The sequence below is a fragment of the Rhinoraja longicauda genome, chromosome 8 (assembly GCF_053455715.1).
Source record: "Rhinoraja longicauda isolate Sanriku21f chromosome 8, sRhiLon1.1, whole genome shotgun sequence".
Classification (NCBI taxonomy): Eukaryota; Metazoa; Chordata; class Chondrichthyes; order Rajiformes; family Arhynchobatidae; genus Rhinoraja; species Rhinoraja longicauda.
In genome coordinates, this window is record NC_135960.1 from 46,235,059 (window position 1) to 46,248,126 (window position 13,068).

A 13,068-nucleotide genomic window follows, 5' to 3' on the forward strand; every position below is an offset into this window, starting at 1 on the left:
GATGCCCTTGTTCACAAATGCCTTTGTTCACAAATGTGAATTTAATTTTTGTGTTGTTAGTTGATCACCTGTGGCATTTCATATGAGGTGTCTGGATACAAGGATACCATACAGGTGCAATGCAGTTAGAGGGAGAGGGATAACTGGGCTGTGACAATTTACACAGGTTATTTAGATATCTTCGCACAATTCCATTGTAGGATTTTACGCAATTAAGAACATAACATTGTAGTTCAGTAGCTTTTCTGTTTAAGAAGTTGTGAGACGAAAAATTAATAGTGTATAATAACTTTACAGAGCTGATGTCTATTATAATTATGGGTATGAAGCAATTTACAGAAAAAAAGTTGTAATTAATGTGACTGTAGCAAGTGTATCCAAATAACCCATGCACATAGATCAAAATTCTTACTCATGAAAAAGGAAGTGAGCAGAAAATCAAATCAAATAAATACAATTTTTAAAAAAAATCCTGCATCCTTATATCACCCTCCTAGCCCCCAAATAACTTTTTCTTCTAAATTTGAATTTGTGATATTAGTCAATAGCATAATTTTGTTTGCTGGAAAATGAGCATAGTATCTTAAAGTAGTGACTTAATTAAAGTTGATGTGGGATAGATGAATATTATTTTCTCTCCACATGATGTTCTGAAAGACTGATTTCAATCCTGCATTAAAACTTGGATATGTAGGTAATAAAATATTAGAAAATTGGCTAATTACAACGGATTTATACTAATTGGACTTTTGCTAAATGATTTTTGACTGAAGCAGATGTAAGGTAATTAGCCTGTTGAAGCCGACCATTGCGCTTTATACCTGACAGCTATGGAGAAGCATTGCACTGATTTGCTCTGCTTTTCCACGAACTATGTACATAACTTAAAGCATACGCTTTCGTTTTACACTGTCTTTACATCCGTTGCTTTTTCTGTTTTGCTTTTGATTGTCCATGTTATTTTCCTAATCCTCAACTAAAATGTACACAAACTTGGCCATTGTCTGTTTTTATTTTAAACTGTTCACTATTGTCTAACTTACTCAAAAAAAATTAAAAAAATTAAACCTTAAACTAAATAAAAATAGCGATCCTTAATTATTTAAACCTGCAATTTACCTTGTACATCGTTAGGAAAAGGAGAGGAGAAGGCAACATATGATGCTCATGAAAGCAATGGAAGCCCGGAAGAAAGCTGAAGTAAGTAAAACAGTGCTTTGACAAATTTTATCTCTTCAGTTAACGGGAAAGCATCTGACTGCTTAAAGGTGCACTAACTCTAACTAAGATTGTGTTTACTTACAATTGATATTTATTAGTTAAAGTGAATCTACGGAATCATACAGGAACTTTATAATAACGTAGCTTACTATGACTTAGTTTTATGCTTGCTTTGTCAAAGGTTTGTCAATGCTAAAAATTATATTACTGTTTTATAATTTCTATTTGATTTCAATGAGGTGGAATTATTTTCTTGAACTGTGTGATCTGTTAATAGGTTATTTTGAAAATGGAATTACTCCTGCGAAATTAGAAGATTAACATTGCAATTTGGTCACAGGGTTTTGGTCTGCTATGAAATAATTTAAACCTGTACTTTGTCTAAATTATTTACATATTGCTATACTGGTATCTAATATACAATTTAAAATTATGGCCTGTTAATCCTGATGAATCTATTTGGTGTGAGCAAACTTTATACAGAAACAGAACCTTTATCATCCTTTAAGCCACATTTCAAACTAAAAGTTAACGCTGAGGAAGGATGCATAAGGAAACCAGTTGACTTTTAACAAACATGGAGAGAGGACAGTTGACCAGCAAGTAAACTTCAACATAGATCAACGTGAGATAATGCTCTTTGGACTGTAGCTAGAAAAGGAGACAATTGAATAGGGTGGAAGAGCAAAGAGATCCAGGACTACAGATGAACAAATCATGAAAAGATGCATCAGTGGTTATTAGAGTAATTACAAATGCCAGCTGCAATTTATTTCTACAGGCATGAAACTCAAGAACAGTTATGTTATGTTAAAGTTACATTGCACCATTCCGTTTCTGCAATTGGGGTGCTGGTTCAGTTTTATAGTTCTGATTGCCAGGTGCATAGAGGGCTTGGAAGCACTTGAAAAACTACAAAATGATTTGTAAGAAGTGGGTACCAGAACACAAATTATGGCTATTGGACAAGATTGAGCCAAGTAGAAAGAAAAGATTTGGAGTAGAGCCGCTAAAGTTCTTTCAGATTATGAATAGTCTTGACATGTCAGAAAATGGTGTAAGAGACCATGAAGCATAAAATCAAACAGTTCATTAAAATTGGTTTGAAGAAGGGGAGTGAGAGCGGAGAAAATAAACATTGAAGGAAGCTTTCACAATGTGAAGGAGTGGGAAAGGAGGATTTTTATGATTTTGTCATTTCAGAGTTTGATGAAGTTTTTTCTACTTGGCTCAATCTTGTCCAATACCATTAATGTGAGTAGGAGCCAACACTAATTTACTAACTCTTGCCCCACTCCACCCCAGGTTAGGGATTCTGACATTAATTGTAGGATCCTGCTAATATTACCAAATTTGCCCCCCTGCAGTATAAATTGGATTTGAAAATTCAAAATGGTTTTGGCTCAACGCCAACATGGGAAAATGGAGCATCTCCAGAAACTCATTTTGGGGAATAGTTAAAATACCATAACACTTTCACAGTACAGCATGACAGGCCAGAGGGACCATTGTTATGATGGTGCTGCCAATACATATTACTCAGGCCTGGAAGGTTGTTATACTGGCTGGAGGTCTGACCAGCGAAGTTCTACAGGGATTATTACTGGGACCTCTGTGATATATAAAAGACGGGGTCAAAATGTAGATGAGTTGGTTAGTAAGTTTGTAGACCATACAAAAATTGATGAATTTGCAGACAGGAAAAAGGTTGTCAAAAAAAAGCAGGATATAGATCACTTACAAATATGGATAGATAAATGGCACACAGAGTTTAATCTGGGTTAGGGGACGGATACCTAAGTTTACAACAGGATCTAGATCAGTTGGGAAGGTGGGCCAAGGAATGGGAAATGGAATTTAACTCTGGCAAGTGTGAGATGTTGCATTTTGCTATTTCAAACCAGGGTAGGCGTTTAAATAGGCACGGATATGCGGGGAATGGTGGGATATGGATCATGTGCATGCAGAATGGATTGTTTCAGTTTGGCATTGTGTTCGGCACAGATATCATGGGCTGAAGGGCCTGTTGCATGCTGTGCTGTTCTGTTCTATGTGTTCTGTAAGCTCTTCTTTGGCATACCAGAGGTCAAGCATTATAATGGGTGGAGAAATGTCTCAATAAATTGGCTGCAGTGGTTTGACTAACTAAAATATAACCTGAAATCATAGGTCATGCTGAGTACTGCATCCAGTTTCAACGTTTCCACTAATAAGCAATGCCACTGAGATCTGCATTAACATTTTTTTTTTAAGTAACCAATTCTTATTTGGAAAGTGTTTAGTTTTGATACATTTTCACAAAAGATCATTGTACCTGAATGCATTTCTCTGTCCTAATACATAATAACATAAAAAAGTAAGTTACAATCTGTTAATATCCAAAGGAAAGAGAACGACTAAAGCAGGAGAAAAAGGTTGAGAAACGTTTAAATAAAGAACGAAAATTAGAGCAGAAGAAATTGGAGTTGCAGATGGCCAAGGAGCTAAAGAAACCTAATGAAGATATGTGTTTGTCAGATCACAAGGTAAGTCTGTTATAAGAATAGAAACATAGAAATGTAGAAAATAGGTGCAGGCTATTCGGTTCGCCATTCAATATGTTCATGGCTGATCATCCTAAATCTGTACCCCATTCCTGCTTTCTCCCCATATCCCTTGATTCCGTTAGCCCTCAGAGCTAAATCTAACTCTCTCTTGAAAACATCCAGTGAATTGGCCTCCACTGTCCTCTGCCACAGAGAATTCCACAGATTCACAACACTGAGCGAAAAAGATTTTCCTCATCCCAGTCCTAAATGGCCTACCCCTTTATTCTTAAACTGTGACCCCTGGTTCTTGACCCCCCCCCCCCCCCCCTCCAACACCAGGACCATTTTTCCTGCATCTAGCCTGTCCAATCCCTGAAGAATGTTGTATGTTTCTATTAGATCCACTCTCATCCTTCTAAATTCCAGTGAATACAAGCCCAGTCGACCCCTCCATTCATCATATGTCAGTCCTGCCAACTGGGGAATTAACCTGGTGAACCTACGCTGCACTCCCTCAATTGCAAGAATATCCTTCCTCAAATTAGGAGAACAAAACTGCATACAATACTCCAGGTGTGGTCCCCCAAGGCCCTGTACAACTGCAGTAGGACCTCCTTGCTCCTATACTCAAATCCTCTCGCTATGAAGGCCAACATGCTATTTGCTTTCTTCACTGCATGCTGTACCTGCATGCTTACTTAAATACATAAATAAATGTATTTCCTAAACTCTATTATTGTTGCTTAGAATATGATCCTTTTTGATCAAGTCCCTCATTTAGCTCTGTAATTATATGTGCACAGAGTTTAAATTACATACCCTTTCAAATGAATTTGTCGTGCTCAGTGGTAGTCTGGTCAGGTAATCGTAGCGTGGAGTAGAATAGTGTGTATATATATTAATGTCATAGAGATAGTGGAGGAAGAGAGTGATTAATGGTTAGACCAATGTTTTGTAACTGAATCAATTTTAATTTGTTACATGTTCATGTGTGATAAAGGGTGTTTGGAAGTAATTCCTAGGGTGTTAGCAGTATGCGAGTCTTCCCATTTAAAAAAGAATGAAGGGTAGTAGACACAAAATGCTGGAGTAACTCAGCGGGGCAGGCAGCATCTCTGGTTAGAGGAATGGATGACGTTTTGGGTCGAGACCCTTCAGACTGAGAGAGGAGAGGGAGATACAGAGATAAAGGGTCAGGTGTGAAAACGAGACAAAGGGGATGACGATCAAGGAAAATCTAGAATTGATCATTGTTAGCTGGGGGAGAAGGTAACAACAAAGCAAACAGATAACATGTAATCGAGGACAGTCAGACTGGTTGGAGAACTGGGAAGGGGGAGAGGGATGGAGAGCAAGGGTTACTTGAATTTAGGGAAGTCAATATTCATACCACCTGGGGTGTAAGCTGCCCAAGTGAAATATGAGGTGTTGTTCCTCCAATTTGCGCTGGGCCTCACTCTGATAATGGAGGAGGTCCAGGACAGAAAGGTTAGTGTGGGAATGGGAGGGGGAGTTAAAGTGTTTAGCAACCGGATCAGGTAGGTCTAGGTTTAGCATCTGCAATTCCTTCCTACACAGTGAAGGGTAGTAAATGTTTTGGAGAAAATGTGCTACTACGTTTCATGAAAGTAGTGAGAATGTTAGTGGAGGGCTGATTGCAATGCTCTTCATGGTGTATATATAAATGATTTAAAACCTAAATTTAGGGACCATGTTTAAAATGTTTACCGATAGTACTGGTGATTGTCAAGAAGGAAGTTATAGGTTGCAGGAAAAGGTTTGGGTTAGGTTTCCACAAAAGTGGTGAACAGATGTCCGTCTGTAGATGTGAGGTAATGATCTTTGGAAAGGCAATAGAATCCACAATAAATGTGAGATACAAAGAAGTGGACATATGCAAGAGATGTTGGAGTCCTTGAAGGTAACAGACAGGTAAATAACGTGGTAAGAGGGTATTTGGCTCAGAATGGAAGTTATGCTAGACTGTTGCTATCATCAAATCTTTTTCTATCCCCTTTGCCGCAGTCATATTTATCACACTTCAGTAAAAATATGGTTGTATTGAGAATGGATAGAAAAAAATGGCGAGAAATTGTTATTTTCTGGCTTAAATAGGCTGGGTTATTTTCTTAGAGATAATTGAGAGATTTAATTCGGGTGTATAAATCATGAATAGCCTGAATGGTAAATGAGATTAAATTATTTCCCTTATCAGTTAGATTAATATCTATGGACATGATTTAAATTAATTGGTGAGAGGATTCTAAGAGATTTGAGAAAATAGAATTTCACCAGGAGAGTTGCGTTATTCTGAAAAAGTGGTGGAAGTAAAGTCTCATCATATCTGCAAAGTACTTGAATGAGCACCAGAGGAGCTTGAATTTACAGGGATATGAAACTAGGCCTGGGAACTAGGGATAGACTAAATAGCAGTAATGTTGGGCGGCATAAACTGTGATCAGAACGGCCTTTTTTTTGTGCAGTTACTTTTTTAAACTCTGAGACGATGTTTACAATATGACCAAGTTATTAGCATGAGAAAACACTGAGAATTGACATTGCCCAGAAATTTTAAGTGAGGAATATAGCACAGTAGTGATGGTGGTGTGTTCAAATTTACTGTATTGTAATTCTTTATCAATTTGTTTTTGATATTAAGGCATCTTTTCATGCTTCCTTTAAACTAGAAGTGAAGCAGAAAGTATAGCTAATTGACCTGCAAAGAAATATTTCTGAGCTCATTATTATTTTTTGTCCCATTTTAGCCTCTACCAGAGTTTCTCCCCATTCCTGGTCTTGTGCTGCCTGGAGGTGCCTTTGCTGACTGCCTCATGGTAGTACAGTTCCTCCACAACTTTGGTAAGGTACTTGGCTTTGATTTAAGTGTTGATGTCCCAACTTTGAATGTACTCCAAGAAGGACTGCTTAACGTGGGTGAAAGCATGGGAGAAATCCAAGATTTGCTGGTGAGACTATTAAGAGCTGCTATTCATGATCCAGGACTACCACCAGGATATAAGGTAGGACATTTGTTTTAATTATTTTCATCCTTGAAATAAATCCAAGCAAAATTTTGGTCATGGGAAGCCGACTTTATTTTCTAATGGCAGTCAAACAAAAAAATCATTAAATATCTTTATTTTAGACTTTCATTGGCCAATCTATAAACTAAGCTAAATACTAGTCTATTTATTATCGATTCAGCACACATGTACATCCATTGAACAGGTTAGCTTGCGAAGATGAATGAGATATAATTTTTACAACAAAGGCAATTGAGAGATATTTTGGCAAAAGAAATGAGAATCCCAATGGCTTTGGCATCTCAAATGCAGCATGTTTTTTCAGATGGATGATCTGCTCGCTTCTTTCCCTCCCTCGCCCTCTTGCGTTCAGTCCCAGCCCTCACTGGCAAAATATTTGACTAGGTCAATTTATAATATTGGTGACCTAATGCTGTTTAATTGTTTGATTCAAACTTCAAACTTTAATTGCAATCAATTCTTTTAATCATTTGCAAGCACTAATGGTTAACCATGTAAATATGTGTATTTAAATGTCTGGAGAGGTCATATATTTTTGATTACAAAAAAAAACTCCTTTATGCTACTGTATTCTTCTGAATTTCAAGGATATTAAGAAGCATTTAAAAGCTGTTGGGGTATTTTTGCCATCTGTTAAAGTTTTCTTTGCAATCACATGGCTGGGGTATGAAACCCATGTGACCAGTTTAAGTTGTGAAGCACCATGCTGAACAATTTCTGTTTTCCAGGTATAACTCAGCTTTATGTATCTGACAAAATGGGCTGTTTATGTGCTTGTCCCTCCAAAGAATGCTGCTTGCACCTGACCATTTTCATAACCGTCACATTTTTGATTCTGAATACTACATGTTTTTGTCTCAACATTAATTCTGTCTCCTATAAATAAAAGTGTTTCCTCTCCTGTCCATTTAAGTTGGAAAGAAGGAAACCTAGATTTTGTAAACAAGAAGTCCCCATTATGCCCAGCTGCTTCTAAAATGTGTTAAATACCTCAAAGTAGTTTTGTTTCTTTTCACGCGCTGACGAAGGGGTTCTAACTAGAAAAACCAGAACTATTCTCATTTCTAACTGAATAAAAGCAAGATGGTTCCATTTGCTCAAGACAGTAATTACATTAGGTGGCACAACTTAATTTATAGTTCTTCATCTTTGATGCATAAAATACTGGAGAGCACCTTTTTTCCATTTCAGTGTGGGTTTTGACTTGGACTGTATTTTGGGAATGAACTAGACAGCAAGGGTAATTTATTTAATATTATTTTAAATATATATTTTCCAGGCACAAACTTTTCTTGGAGACCATATCAGCAATGTCAGGATAAACAAGGACACAGTTTCAGAGATTTTGCAGATCTACATGGAGGCCCATAATGGACAATCTGAACTTCCAGAAAGTTTGAACACAAAACCTTTCCAGGCACACACTCCAGTTCAAAAAGCTTCTGTATTCGCATTCTTGGTTAATGAACTTGCATGCAGCAAGGTTGTGGTAAAGTAAGTGTTTTGACTTGAATTTGTTAATGGAAAGTAAGTCTCCTTTAAAACGAGATTGCTGTTAAACTGCATTTTGTTTTTTCTAGTGAAATTGATAAAAATATTGATCATATGTCCAATCTGAGAAGAGACAAGTGGATTGTGGAAGGCAAACTTCGGAAGTAAGTTATGTTCTTTTCTTGGGGTTTGCAGCTGTGACTATTTTATCTGTATTTTCATTTTACCTGGCAATATTACTGGGTATTAAACTTGTTTTTAAGAAGTATTTTTTCCTTCTATTAGTTAGCGTTGTTTCTACCCAATCTATCTGTCAGAATAATTGGCATTATTGCAAAAGAAATCATGTACTCTTGGATGGCATTTTATGTGGAAAGGGTGACGAAAAGTATGATTTCCTTCAGTAGAATGGGTTTATTATTGTCATGTGTAGCGAAGTACAGTGAAAAGCTTTGTTTAACATGCAATCCAATCGGATAATGCTATCCATAAATACAATCAAGCTAAACTCAAGTACAATAGATAGAGTGAAGAGAAAGATATAAAGTGCAGAATATAGTTCTGAGCAATGTAGCGCATCAGTTACAGAGACAAAGTCTGATGCCTTCATTAAGATTGAGGAGAATCAGATATAACCTAGCTTGCGCAAGGACTATTCCGAAGCCTGATAACAGATGGGGAGAAGCTGAGTTTGGTGGTGCATGCTTTCACACCTCTATCTTCCACCTGGTTGGCGCAGGGAGAAGAAAGAATGACCATAGTGGGAAAGATCTTTGATTATATTGGCTGCTTTTCTGAGGCGGTGTGAAATGTAGATGGAGTGAATGGTGGGGAGTCTGATCTATATGATGGACTGAACTACATCCACAACTATCCAATTTCTTGCGGTCTTGGGCAGAATTGTTCCCAAAGCAAGATGTGGTGCAAACTGACAGTATGCTGCAGAAGTTAGTAAGAATCATTGGACACATGCTGAATTTCCTCTGTCTCCCCAGAAATATTTTTTTGAAAACACTTATGACGGCCATAAATACTACATTCTTGTCTAGTCTTGGATGAGGAGAGGATGTTTCTAGAAGTGTGAGAGTCTAGGACCAGAGGGCACACCCCTCAGAATAAAAGGATGTACCTTTAGTATAGAGATGAATGAAATTCTTTAGCCGGAGGGTGGTGAATCTGTGGAATTCATTGCCACAGGTGGCTGTGGAGTATTGGGTATTTTTAAAGCATAGACTGATAGATTCTTGATATGTAAGGGGGTCAAAGGTTTCAGGGAGAAGGCAGGAGAATGGGTTTGTGAGGGAAAAATAGTTCAGCCGTGATCGAAGGTGGAGCAAACTCGATGAGCCGAATGGGCTAATTCTGCTCCTATGTCTTATGGTCTAGTCTTGAAGAATACTGACACAATTTAACTGTTCCTAGGCTTAAAATTATTCATGCTAAACGAACTGGTAAGAAGGAGTCAATTGGCGGTGTGGACAGTAATGAAGATCAGCGGTTATTGGGCACACCCACTCCTGGCCGAAAGAGAAAGCGAAAATGTGGGGATAGTGATGATGACGACGACGATGACGATGACAGCGATGATCAGGGCGATGATGACGATGATGAAGAGGATAAAGATGAAGAAAAGAAGGCAAAGAAAATAGAAATTGCTGAAGATGAGGTAAGTTGACCAGTATTATTTGTATTATAATCAAGAGCATGGATGAAGACTCTAAACCACAAGGGTCCTGAGTTAGTAGCCTTTAGAACAGTTGACTCTGGCACAGAATTGAAATGGTTTACTGCTGATTTAGAATAGCAAAAAATAAAATCTGCAAATGCGCTTGAGATTATTGAGTGTATTTAATGCTACACTTTTATTTAATTTGGTGCAATCAAGCCAGGATCAAAGCGAATAAGATGCAAATAAAATTATTAGTGTTATAGCCAGTATAGTCATTGAGATGCAATCTTTTTATGCACTTGCTGTAACAATTTGCTATCTGTACATGATCTCTACCTTACGAATTGGGTATTAATTTTCCTTAGTTCTGTTTCTGAGATATGCTTGAAATTTCTATGAAAATACAATTGGTATGTTTCCATAGTTCATAAGGAGGCTCATTTGAGAACACTTTGAAGATTCATCTTAGCTCTTGAATTGTTAAAAGTTGTGGCTTTTCAATTAAAAAATTATTGTCCACAATGACCATCTATATAGGTGATGCATAAAACATAACACACATTTGGCCCACAGCAAATTGTGGCTTGGCCATTCAGCCTAAATTTACATACACTACTGTGTTGCAAGGCCTGACGCATTGTGCTGCTGTGGAGAGAGGAAATCGTTTGGGAATCGTGTGCAAGGCAGATTGCAGGCAAATAAATAATTTCTTTGCCTGCAATTGTTGCAACAGATTACCAGTGGTAAGGGGTTCTGTTAAATGGTTCCATCAAAGGTGGGAATAGAGTGGAGAGAATTGGGTTGGAAGAAATATCCACCAACCAAGAAAACTTCTAGGTCAAGTCAGGCGCTTTGCTGCCAAATCAGGTCATAAACCTGCATTTTTTTTTCTGTGCTTGTCTGAGTCTTGTTGCTGTAACGCTGTGTGCTTTATCTAAATCGGTTGGCAATCCACCATACCATAACATCACAATCGTAAACCTAATGATGAAAGGTTTAGAATGGCAAATATTAATCTTTGGTATTTGTAGGCCAATTAGTTTGACATGATAACTTGACATGGGAAGGCATTGTTCATGCTGCATGTTACATTGTAATAAGAAAAGATAAAGTGGAATGATTTGAAACCCTTTTCTGAAAAAGCATCCCTTCTGTTTCAATGGATCATTTTATTTTCCCCTTTTTTTGAAAGACCAAATGCATGTTTATTGAGATTTCTATCAATAATTTTGGCACAGACAATGATAAAGAATGATATTTGATGCTCGTGATCTCACATATAAATGTGTTGTGGAAAATTAAAAATGTGTCCTTTTGGAATTAGAGTTGAATTTGTTCATGGTTCATGTGCTAGATTCAATAAGTCTTTGTACATTTCTCAGATGTTGAAGCTTAATACGTTTATATTTAGAGTTATTTGTTTTTTCTAGGATGATGGGGAACAGTTGACTAGTGTGGAGGAATTGGAGAAGCAAATTGAAAAACTGAGCAAGGTAGAAATCATTTTGCATCCATAATGCAGTTTGGTTCTATTAGCATTTAATATTCTTATTTGTTTATTTTTCCTTGTATTTGTACATTGGGACTAAATGCCTTGAGCTCTGTTTTCCATACTATATCAAGAACATTTCATAGGAAAAGGAAGAAGCAACATAAAATCGAGCATCCTGTCAGCTTGTTACTGGATAAGTTACTGTTTGGTCATGAATTCATTCAAAAATAAATGAATTTTTGCACGTTGCAATTGAGAATGAAAATCTGCTCCATGGATCTTCAGTTGCTACTTTTCAATGTAGTTTTCTGTTGATGCATTTTGCATGATACATTTAAATAGACCGTATATCTTAATATATGCTAAAAGCAAACATTCAAACTACATTTTTGACATTATAAATATACATGTTCACATTAAAAATAGAAATGCTATGTTTTTGTTACCAAATTGGCTATAATGCGATTGATGAGATATAGACAATAGGTGCAGGAGTAGGCCATTCGGCCCTTCGAGCCAGCACCGCTATTCAATATGATCATGGCTGATCATTCACAATCAGTACCCCGTTCCTGCCTTCTCCCCATACCCCCTGACTCTGCAATCTTTAAGAACTCTATCTAGCTCTCTTGAAAGCATCCAGAGAATTGGCCTCCCCAGCCTTCTGAGGTAGAGAATTCTACAGATTTACAACTCTCTGACTGAAAAAGTTTTTCCTCATCTCCGTTCTAAATGGCCTACCCCTTATTCTTAAACTGTGGCCCCTGGTTCTGGAGATAAACCACTATTGTCCTGAAAAGCAAGAAAAGAAAAGCGGTGTGCCTTAATGAGTACTGTCCAATGGCAGGTGTTGGTTGGCAATGTTGAAAATCAAGAGAAGATGTTTAGTTTCTTGGAGATTTTTTGCCCAGGATCAGTGTGGAATGAATGTTACTCGCTGTGATATTCAGGTCAGGTTGCATGCAGACAGGGCAGCTTTGTTTTCGGTTGCTGGCAAAATAACTTGAACATCTCCCAACTGATCCTATGAGGGAAGGAAGCTCATTGTTGAAACAGCTGAAGATGATTGGGCCCAGAACATTGTCCTGGAATACTACGACATTAATATCCTGGGACTGAATTAAATAACCTCTAAATTAACACCCACAAACATTTCTTGATTCCCACTTGCTTCAGTTTTACCAGGGCTCCCTAATGACGCACTCGGGTTATTTGCTGCCTTGACATTATTGTCATGGCATCACATCATTGGAATTCAACTCTGATTCTGTATCTGGTCCAAAGCTGTGATGAAGCCTGGAACCAAATGATCTTGGTGAAACGCAAGATGAGCATAATTGAGCTGTGGCATAACTTTTGGGGGCAGCAATTGTATGTTTACTCTCAACGTACACATTGCTGGAATCTTACTGAAGCTGCAGTCTCTTTCCGCTCCCACCAACAACCCTACATCTGCAAGCTTGGTTGTTCTGGCTTCAGTTTCTCAGGCACCTATGCATCGTCTCTTTCCTATTTGTCACTAGCGATCACTTATTTACCTGCCTTAAGCCCACAGCCTGATCACATTTTCTTACACACCTTTGCATGTAAACCTCTCCTATTGTGTGATAATCCTTGAAACTC

The 13,068-nt window shown here is 37.6% G+C and overlaps 1 protein-coding gene across 3 annotated transcripts in view; it reads left to right on the plus strand.

Annotated features, from left to right (window-relative positions):
* Positions 1-13,068, plus strand: part of baz2ba (bromodomain adjacent to zinc finger domain, 2Ba) — a 185,235-nt gene that overhangs the window by 144,323 nt on the left and 27,844 nt on the right. For all 3 annotated transcript variants that reach the window (XM_078403833.1, XM_078403835.1, XM_078403832.1), the window contains 7 exons: positions 1,135-1,200; positions 3,606-3,746; positions 6,515-6,769; positions 8,073-8,287; positions 8,374-8,448; positions 9,707-9,950; positions 11,384-11,446. In XM_078403833.1, the coding sequence (XP_078259959.1) occupies positions 1,135-1,200; positions 3,606-3,746; positions 6,515-6,769; positions 8,073-8,287; positions 8,374-8,448; positions 9,707-9,950; positions 11,384-11,446 (1,059 nt within the window). The remainder of the gene's footprint in view (positions 1-1,134; positions 1,201-3,605; positions 3,747-6,514; positions 6,770-8,072; positions 8,288-8,373; positions 8,449-9,706; positions 9,951-11,383; positions 11,447-13,068) is intronic.